Source organism: Mytilus galloprovincialis, chromosome 7, assembly GCF_965363235.1.
Source record: "Mytilus galloprovincialis chromosome 7, xbMytGall1.hap1.1, whole genome shotgun sequence".
NCBI classification, from domain to species: Eukaryota; Metazoa; Mollusca; class Bivalvia; order Mytilida; family Mytilidae; genus Mytilus; species Mytilus galloprovincialis.
The window spans coordinates 19,410,474-19,421,748 of NC_134844.1; the positions used below are offsets into that span (position 1 = coordinate 19,410,474).

Below are 11,275 nucleotides of genomic sequence, written 5' to 3' on the forward strand. Positions count from 1 at the left end.
CGTTTTTGTTTTTCTATCACGGTTCAATTCGTTTGAAGTGGGAATTCTATCGAATCTTTCAGCAAACTGTTAATGTCTTGGTTCAAATTTTCATGAAATATAGTTGGTTTTACAATGTCTTTACAATATGTACTGGTTAACATTTCTTTTAAATTGAATTTTACTGTGCGTATTGCTGTGTGTTTGTTTATTCTACATTTACAATAAATTACTAGAGGTATATAGAAGGAGGGGAGGTCACCCAAAACATGTCGCGCCTGTCCTAAGTCATTAACATTTTTGTTTAATTTTGCCAGCTGATGCACAACTTCACGTAATGAATTGTCTCACTGTGTTTTACATGAAGACTTATAGTAAGCCTTTGGCTGTTTTTCTACCCTTTTGGTCGGTGGTCTTTTTGGGACAATATAGTTCTGAAGGTAATAATTATGTGCTTTATTCTTCGGAATTTTATGAACAATAATCAATATATGATAAAAAAAAAAAAAAAAAAAAAACACACACACACACACACATATATTCGAAATGTACTTGTACTCATTTTAGCTCCTTGCATAAATCTAGGTGTAAGTATTTGTGCATCCAGTAAAATCATAGAAATCTTTTCTACAGCTTAACAATTATTTTAGTTCCATATTCATTACAGCTAAAACGCAACGAAAATGAAATATTGGCATGCTATAAGGAATTTAAAATAATTTCTACACTAATATCTTGATAGTTAATTCTAGATAACAGTACAATATAAGAACGTGCTTCCCGAGACATACATTATCAATTTGAATTTGCCAGTCTTAGTGTGTGCCAATATACACACGTATAAACGTTTGTTTTTAAATAGATGTCATTGTGCTACCTTGTATTTATATATTGAGTTGATGACCTATCGAAGCTTGTTCTTTTATTTGTTTCAACCAGCTTTTTAGCATTTTATACTATTAATGTTTTAATGCCAATCATTGAAAGTGCTGGTATCATCTTTTTCTTATTTATTCCACGGAAATGAACATGTCATTGACTAAGTTCGATTATTTCAAAGTATTATCCATTTATGAATGAAACAAACGAACAGAAATAGCTATATTAAAGAGCCACAACAGGAAAAAAAATATTATTTTTTTTATTACGAAAATGTAATTAATATATCGTTAGATGTCGTATGCAAAAAAACCGATGAAAAAAAATTGAGAAATAAAGCCATAGTAATGGTCCAAAGTTCATTATCGCACCTGTTACCGAAGATGCACGATTCTAATTGCCGAAGACTTCCGGCAAATACCCAAAACAATGCATGACGTCACATCGGGAACAAAACAATGGCACATGAGGAGAATGCATCTGAACCACGGTTTATCGAGCCCAGTGATGACGAAGACGAACCAGAAAATGACTTGTCGTGTGGGTCGTCATCTTTTGGTGATGAAGATGAGAGAAACCTGACAGAACATTCCGACACAGATGAAATGGAGGAGGTTGTTGCTGCTGTGGCTGGAATAAATCCATATCAGTTCGAGCCATACGCTTCCGACTCGGAGACCAGTGAAAACGAGGAGGGAGAAAATCATGAAGAACATAGACTGGAAGACAATTCTTGGTAAATTTAATTTAATTTGCGAACTTCCATTTAACATGTTTATCCTTGCAAGTTTCCGATTTTGGCTTTTCTCTTCATCAAAATGACGGACCCTATTTTCGACCAAGTTCTGTGATCTTCTGTAACACGGACATAACTTGCATAAGACGACCAAGTTGTAGACATATTTCTTGTGGGATACGTAGCATATCAAGTGGACATTTTTTTAAAACAAAATTTCAAGTACAGAAAGTATGAAAATATCACCGAAAAAAATGGCAGAAACAGTTTAAAATTTGAAATTAATTTAAATCTTCGAAAGTAACATTTCTATTAAAGTAGGATCAGCATGCATTTTTGTTTGTTTTTATAGTGAGAACACACGTAATTTTATACAGATGTACTATGGAAATTGATGAAGTAAAGGTCACCTGACAATACTCGCCTGTCCTTGTAAAAAAGAGAGGGGGGGATAAAAAATTATGAGGTCTTTTACAAAGGGTTCAAGGGTCATAGAAAAAAATGAAAAAACTTTCAAGACTTCTGTTCTGTTTCGATTACAAGGCGTCACAGAAAAAAATAAAATATACTTTCAAGACGTCATAGTTTTTTTGGACTACATGTAGGAAGTGCACGTGTCACAGAAAGAAACACCTTAGTCAAGACCTTAAATATTTAAACTACGAAGGCGTAACTGAAAACCTTTCATGACATCATAGCTGAATGGCCTTTTAAAACATCAAAATTTTTACGGACTATGAATGCATCGCAGGAAAATAAATAAATAGCCTTTTAAGACGTCACAACTATTTGAACTATGAAGGCGTCACAGAAAAAAAATGAAAAGCCTTTTAAGATGTCATATAATCTGAAATAGGGGGCGGGGGGTGTCTCATTCGTGGCTATAATAATTTAAGTTTTTTGTTTACTATCACAGATCATGGATGTTTTATATTTTCCTAGTGTAGATAAAGTTTTGTATTTCCTCAGGTGTTCTTGTGGAAATTGTGAGGTGATACCGACAGCCAGAGAATGCATTTGTTGCAATGAAGTGCAGAGGGTGTTAGATGTCAAAAATGAAGAAGACATTTCCTGCATAACACAACATCCAGGATTTTCACCAGTCTGTCTTGATGTTCATGTTTTGGGTGTTGCAAACTTCCAGTACAGACAGGAATATGGTGATAGACCAGAACAGGCTAATGAGTAATAAACTAATTCATTTCCTTCAATACTTCTTTTTAACTTAATCAAATTGTAAATTTTTTGCAAATTACAAAATACGTGTCTAAACAATTTACCGCATTTATAAAATAATATAATACTAAAGCAAAAAAACAAATTTCATTCAGTTAAATTTAAAGTTGGGAATGGTACACTTTATTTCTCTATTGGGTTACTAAAAATTTTTTGCCAACCATGATTAAATGAGACCAGACTAGACATCAAGGAAATGTAAGCGATCTCTATAGCCACCGCTGTCAATAAATGACTCAATTTTTATCATCTCAACTATAAACTAAGCTTTTGACCTTGTATGTAGAACTCATGTTTCTTAAGATATATAAGTGTTGGCACAATATTTATCAAAGGTCATAGGGTCCTCAACTATAACCCAATTCATTCACCCTGACCTTTGACCTATGAAATTGTACATACACATTGTTGGTTATTATAACTGTCAAGATATAGTGCACATAATTAATTCATATTACAAAAAAGAAAAATTGCAAAAATTTAAGTACATTGTTACATAATTTGAATTAAAGTCCTTAATCTTTTATTTGTCCCAAAATCAAAGTTTAACTTCTGTTTTCAGACGCAGCAGATATACTGCATACAGGCAGTTTGTAAGATGGTGCTGGCAATTCCTTGGGAAAGAGGTACGGGTAGTCATTCCCTCATGTGCAGTATTACGAATCAGGAGCTCATTCCCTGGCCAGAATTACACTGGTTTCCATCAGGCTGACAGTGACTGAAGCTTTATATAACCATATCACACTTTTTGTGGACTATTAGAGAGGTATTCCTTGAACCATTTTATAAATTGATCTCATCTGAGACTTTGTTTAAATGTAATTTATGGCAGAGAACAAGATAAATTTTCTTACAGATCTAGAAATACTGTGCCTACAACATTATCGTCATAAAAATATAAATAGTATACATTAAAAGCTGTTACTTATAAATTAACAATATATATTTATGTGGCCATATAAGGACCTGCAACTGGGTGATCCAGTATTAACAAAATCTTATCTAATTTTATTTTTTTTAAATTATACATTTTTTTGTTCGGACAATTTAAAAAAAAACATCAATGCATCAAGCATGTATGATTGTATTATTCTTGTACTGCTGAAGTATTCACTTGAAAAAATATAACTTTTTGTTTTATTTGACAATCTAAACAACCACCCAAGTTCAGTAAAAAGTAAAATCACAAAAATACTGAACTCAGAAGAAACTTCAAAACTGAAATTCACCAATCAATTGGCAAAATCATATGATAAAGCACATCAAACGAATGGATATTCCTGACTTGGTACAGGCATTTCAAATGTAGAAAGTTGTGGATTGAACCTTGTTTTATAGCGCTAAACCTCCCATTTGTATGACAGTCGCATTGAATTCCATTATATTTACAACGATGTGTAAACAAAACAGACATTGAACACCTTCCAAATTAAAAATGCACTTTTGCGATCACACTCGTTTTTGTTTTGAAATTAACGTTTATGCTTTAGGGAGCTACCATTTGATTTTTATGGGGGGGGGGGGGGGGGGGCTAGGATGAAAAATTTTGTCCTGCTTTTTTTTTTTAGTTGTAATCTCTGTCCTGCCTTTTTATTTTTTACTCTATTCGGTCCTGCCTTTTTTTATACTAGTTATCCTGACTTTTTTTACACAAATTGTCATCCTGCCTTTTTTTTTTACCAAGTTGCTCATCCCGCCTTTTTTTTTTACTCAAAACTCCTGTCCTGCCTATTTTTTTAAATTTCATCCTAGCCCCCCATAAAAATCAAATGGTAGCTCCCTTATTCTGATTTTATTTTCATTAACTTTAGTTTAGTCTGTGTGATCTAAATTTACTAGAATGGCCTCTATGTGCCTTCTAGCTTGGAATATATTTGTATTTGTATTTTAAAACGTACAAAATGTACACTTACCACCACCAACGCTGTGTATTCAATACACACAACACACAACACAAATTGATCACAGTCATGTATACATATTACGAAGCAGTACAAGATATAATGATTTTCTATAAATAAACTATGTTTAGATATCGATCATGGTAACTCATGATCAGCATCATATGCAACCTTATCAATAAAATGGCGGCTATAATGAACTTTGAAAAATACAAAAGTAAAGAAAAACATTATGTTAAAGCAGATATAAACACAGAGCAATATTTCGTTCATATATTTGATGATCGAAGTAAGATACATAATTACTTCTTAAGTGTTAAAATGAAAATAAATTGTAGAATACTTACAGGAAAACAAACTGAAACGATAGCTGACAGGTTTTTTTTTGTGTTTTAGGAAGGCATTAATAAAAAGGCACCTCCCAGTGTCCAGAGGATACCCTTTAAAAAAATAGTTATTATGGGAGGAAATAAACGTTTTAAACATTAACATTACGACAAAATCTATTTCGCCTGTTAATTTCCGCAGGAAACATGTACACAGAAGAACTTTAAACAGTCCAAGAGTATCAAGAGGAAGACCTCATTTAAAACGTTTCCGTGGTAAACTTTGATTAAAATCGTGTTTGACAATAACATGAAATTACTTTTAACACGGTCAGTTTCAGGGGAAACCATTCATTTAGATTTTCAACGAAAAAGGTTTGAGAAAATGACGTTTGACAATAACATACATTTCACACTGACAGTTTCCCTTCATTTATCTAATAAGAAGTAACAATGTACAAAATGTACCAAAGTTGAGTTTAGAGGAAATCCCGTTTATACATGTAACGTGTGAAACTGTCAGTTTACCCCTTTAAAATACCTTCAGAAAGAAGTTTCACAGATAACCATGATAACCTATGAAGAATTAGTCCCAAAACAAGTTTCTTTTTCTCAATTGCAATATCAACGTAGGAGACGTATCGCCCAATGTGTAAGTGCAATAAGTAAAACGACAATCACCGCACGTACAACGGAGAGTCAACTTACCCTACTGTTCTGCAATTATTTACAATATAAAATAAAAATATTTTGAATTGATCAAACTTAATACTTTTCATGCCCATACCAATCTAATTTCTTTAAGTTTGTGTGTTACGAAGAAGTTTACAAAAGTAATCAATTTGTTCCCTAAAGAATGTTTTGGCAAACTAAAAGTACACCGCATGATTTCCCCAGAACAACACACGGTCGAGTTTCTAGGGGAAATTGAAAATAACAAATATGTTATCTTACAACTTTCTCTAGCATTAAGCTCGTATATTATTGATACTGCATGTATATGTTACACAAATAATTAAAGCAACAATTATATCTCCAAATTGATACCATATTTACCGTGCTTGCATTTCCTATCAATATTTTCTTGATAGAGGATTGCTGCTCACAAGGAAGAGTTCCAAATGGTGAAGTTGAAATCATTCCTTCGTAAATTTTTCGGACGCCATCACGAGTTGGTTGACCATTGTGGAATAACCGTTTCACAAATAATATCAGATATGTTCCTTGCGTCGTAACTACAATCCTCTTCCCTTTCATGAATGTGACCTACCGAATTAGACTTTTTACCGGATTTGTTATAACATGAGTAACACGATGGGTGCCACATATGAAGTAGGATCTGCTTACTCTTCCGGAGCACCTAGCTGAGATCATTCCTAATTTTTGGTGGGGTTCGTGTTGCTTATTCTTTAGTTTTCTATGTTGTGTCATGCATATGTGTACTTTTGTTTGTCTGTTTGTCTTTTTCCATTTTAGCCATGGCATTGTCAGTTCATTTTAGATTTATGAGTTTGACTGTCCCTCTGGTATCTTTCGTCCCTCTTTTATTTCGGCAAACACCATTATGTCTGGTCAGTTTCTTCAGGAAACTTTTCATTTAAAAATGTATTTCCTAAATATACATACGCGTCAAAACTGCAAAATTCAGACGAGTGTTTTCCTTAAAATTAAATGACGACAATTTAAGACAGCTGCTGATTTCCATTTAATGACATGAGCACAATAATTAAACTCCGGAATACAATTTCATTCCAATTCTATCAATGTGCAGTGGGTTTAACCGACCAACAAAAATGAATTGAAGAAAGATTATTGAATAGTAAAACAAACAAAGATTGAAGTCTTTAAAGTGACTGAAAATAATTTAAAAAAAAAATTCTAATAATCTATAATCGTTTTGTTTCTTTTGCTACTATACGTAGTGTTACAGCTACAAACATCAGTCTCGCAAGGTGAAAACACAGTCTATAGCTATCGATTGATACATGTTTATGTGAGAGGTAACTATTCGTGATTTCTCGTGTCGTTTTTTACATGAATAAAATACATGTGTGTTATATTCTCCATGTATGATACTTGAATAACAATTATATTATACATGCAGGAGTGCCCTAATTTAAGCAATTATTACCATTCTGATCTTTTTGTTTACTGTCACGGTAATAAAAAAACAGGATAACTGATGATATTTCACTCTGGTATCATAATTTTATAATGTTTTAACGAGCTCCCATACAAAAATTAATATAAGCAAGACTTTTCGAGAGTGGAGAATTCTTCATATCTCTTTAAGCCTTCGTTTTCCTGAAGAAATGAACCACATTAAGTTTTAACATGTATAACTCTTTTTCATTTCCTGAAAATATAATATTGATTGAACTTTGATATTCATATCAGGTTACTTCTAAAGTCAAACGCGACATAAACAGTATCGATCAAAAGTAAATAATCTACAAGTAGTAGCTTTTCTAAAAAACTTGCCGTATTTTAGCTGATTATATTGAGATCAGTGGTTTGTGAGTATGTTATTTTTATTGGAATATTGCACTCCAAACAATATGAATGCATAGCGGTTTTTTTTTTCTACTAATTTGTGATTTTAGTTGTATTATTGGTGGACCAGGGTTATATTAATGGAAGGAGACTTTATAAAATGGGAAATGATCGATATTTATAATAAAATGCATACTGTGTCTATAATCAACTTGATAAAAGAGCATATAACCTACATGTACTTTTGAGGATTACTACTTGACAAAATGGACTACTACAGAAGGCCTTTAAAATTTGAGAATGATACATCTTATACTTACATGTATAGAAGTGATTGATATCTTTAATATCTGACTTTTGTCTTTGAAGATGCAATTAGTTTTGACGGTACAAGTTAAGTGTTGTTATTACTAATTTCCAGATGTAGTAATACTTGAAAAAGATGGTTTTATGGTAATGGGATTTGAAATGAAATATTAATTGCAAATAATTTTCTTCAACATGTTGTCACCTGTCTTATATTTTTTAATATATCACGTTGTGGTTTGTGATCTTGACAATTTTATTTTAAGTTCCAGTGGCGGATTCAAGGGGGGTAGGGTTGGCCGATCAATGCATTTGAATAAGGACATGTAGCTGGAACCCCCCCCCCCCCCCCCCTTTGTCCTGGGTTGGAACCTCCCCTTTTTAAAATGGCTGGATCCGCCCCTGATTTCTGAAGATGAGAGCTTCATATTAGTATTAGACTTTTATAGTGCTTTATATTTGGTTGCACATGTAACCAAGCTTTTGTTACTTTGAATATTTATATTTTCATTTCTGATGGTAACCATTTCATGTTATACATATAGTCAGGATTATTAGTTAGTTTTACTTGTTAATGTTTATTGTCATGATCAGTGGCGGATCCAGAAATTTCATAAGTGGGGGCCGGTTGACTGCCTAAGAGAAGCCTGCTCCCATCACGCTTCAGTGATTCCTTGAAAAGGGGGGCCTCCGAAATATACCTCTGGTGATTGATATGGATTAAATAGAAGTGCTGTTTGGTGTGAACCAGGCTTTGCGTCGAAGACCATACTACAGCCTATAATGGTTTACTTTTATAAATTGTGACTTGGATAGACAGTTGTCTTTGGTACTTTAATATGAGATCCATTTATATCTATCTACAAAATTGAGAACATTTTTTTGTAATAAATTTAAGACATATATTTAATTCTGTAATACCTGATAATATTTATCAGTTATTTGTGCTTTTTTCATTTGATGTTTACTCTCTGATAATGTCAGTATAATTTGATTGGTTGTGATAAAAAAAAATGGATCAGTTTGCAATTGTGGATCTTCTTTTCCCTTTCATTCATAAAATTGCGAATGAAATTTATCACAAAAATGCACCAGTAATTTGGCGAATGAAACACTTGTCATATTGTTTTACAGTCAGAGGCTGAGTTAGAGGGTTTTTCAGGGGGGGGGGGCCTGGGCTGCCCCTTTTATTAGAGAAATTTGGTTGTTTATATAGGGAATCACTGGAGCATGACTGGAGCGGGCCCCTTCTTAGGCAGTCAGTGGGCCCCTGCTTATGAAAATTTCTGGATCCACCACTGAAAGTTTCAGTAAAGTTAGATTAGCTTTTTTGACATATTATGTTGAAATTTGAACAAAAAATGAATGAAAACCCTAATTATTCTTTTAAAAATGCACTATTATTAAAAGCTTTCCTTGCTTATTCACAAGGACGTGACATATCCTCCGTGCTATTCCGATCTGAGTTTTTGTTCATACATAGTCTGGTGCTGTTCCAATGCAAGTAGTCTTCTTTTTTTTTCTGTTTCTTGAGAAGTATTTGGTTTACCTGTTCAGTCACTATAAAGTATTACAATTCATATTTAAACGCAACACATAAATAGTGACCAAAAAGGTACCGCTATCACATGAGAGAAGCTAGGAAAAAGTAAAATGTTTACATTTTAAATATTTTTGTGGGAGCATGAAATGTAGTACACATATAGATAGATATTCATAGACCATAGAACAAATAAGCAAACAAATTCAAAGGAAATGTAAATGTAAGATGAATAATGAAAAAAGAAGAGCCATGGCCAGGGGCCCAAACTTGACAGCATTTGGTGTTGAACAGGTTAAATGTCTGCATTTACAATAAATATAGCCTTTGTTAGAGGTGAGCCAGGTCACCTTTCCCTTTATCAGCCATATTAAAGGTAACCGCATATTTCTGGGCTGGGTTGAAAAATAAATGAACATGACTTTGAAAAATGCTAAATTTTTTAGATAAAATACACCAAATCAATTGGGGAGACATCTATTAAAATGTTTGAATACGAAGTTGACAAGAACTAAGCTTTTCAGATAATATACATGTACAGACTATAACAGTCAGCCAATTTTTTTAAGACTCTTTGCCTACTGAAATGTTTGCTTACATAGTGCTTTCCTAAAATGATTTAAAATCAGTGCGATAGTTTTCATGAAGAATGCTTAGCGTACAGGTATTATGACAAAATAATAATAATAAATGTTATGTTACATGCATCTACCCAAATAAGTACAATATAAAAATTCTTGACTTCTAAAACAATGATTAATCTCCTGATTTATATCTTATCACTCTATGTCGATGCTGTGTGAAAAATAAAGAAATTTGACTCATCAGTATGCTTCCATCCACTGATGAAAATTCCATCTGAGTTGATTTATTATTAATTATTGTGCTTTGAATACACCTTATTGCTACAATATGTACATGTCCGCCATTACTAAATGTACATCACGAATGTTCCTAGTCAAATAATTATGACATCTGGCAAGGCTATTTTAATTTTTTTCTGGGACGCCTTCTTAGGACTGACGTCTGGGAAGGCTATTTTATTCTTTTTCTGGGACACCTTCCTGCGACGTCATAACACGGAAGCCATTTTTTACATCTGGACTTTGAGAGTAAATTTTGGGGGGAACTTTGCGACCTAATTTATCGTAGGAAGGCGTCCCAGAGAAAAAAAAATAGTCTTGCCAACCGTCATAAATTAATTAATAGGACTAAAATGTTCCAAGTAAAACTTTGATGGTATAATAATAAATATCTGATCAGTGGCGGATCTAGAAATTTTTATTAGTGGGGACTCACTGACTGCCTAAGAGGGGTCCCACTTTAGTCATGCTTCAGTGATTCCCTCATAATTAACCAAATAGTACTTATATCATCACGAAAAAATGTACTAATTGTAAGACCTGATGATGTGAATAAATTGAAATCAGACATATCAAATGCAGTTCTCAGTCCTGTTGATAGATCAATGGACAATGACTGCTTATACTATAATAGTCCCAGGTCTAACAACCAAATTTTGAACCGCCCTCTAAATCCGCCTCTGACAACTCATAAGAATCATCATATATGAGTATACATCAAACTGTCTACCCCACATGCGAACATCTTTTGGGAGCTTTCTGTGTTGCAAGTATTTTGGGTTTGAAGGAAATAAGATGCGATTGTGTAATTTGCTGCCTTCAATAATAATATCATCTATAGTCGGGATCCCTCTATAGTCGAGGACGTCCAGCTAGAGGGGTTCGACCTGAGACTACTATGTGTTATAGTAGTCTCAGGTTAGATATACAACTTTATCATATACTTAGCATTGATATGATAGCTTTTGCATATGTGTAATGAGCGGAAGTACACAAGCCCTAATTTCCCACACGGG

General features: G+C 33.3%; 1 protein-coding gene across 1 annotated transcript; it reads left to right on the forward strand.

Moving 5' to 3' along the window:
* Positions 1-1,316: 1,316 nt before the first annotated feature.
* Positions 1,317-3,552, forward strand: LOC143084147 (uncharacterized). The gene is made up of 3 exons (XM_076260555.1): positions 1,317-1,594; positions 2,564-2,779; positions 3,393-3,552. The coding sequence occupies exons 1-3, from the start codon at positions 1,317-1,319 to the stop codon at positions 3,550-3,552; spliced, it is 654 nt and encodes a 217-aa protein (XP_076116670.1).
* The last annotated feature ends 7,723 nt before the right edge of the window (positions 3,553-11,275 follow it).

Bases quoted from the DNA above. Each gene is read 5' to 3' on its own strand.
- LOC143084147 (XM_076260555.1), top strand. From the start codon at position 1,317: ATGGCACATGAGGAGAATGCATCTGAACCACGGTTTATCGAGCCCAGT. The intron at 1,595-2,563 runs GTAAATTTAATT...GTATTTCCTCAG, and splicing joins AGACTGGAAGACAATTCTTG to GTGTTCTTGTGGAAATTGTG. The intron at 2,780-3,392 runs GTAATAAACTAA...TTCTGTTTTCAG, and splicing joins AGACCAGAACAGGCTAATGA to ACGCAGCAGATATACTGCAT.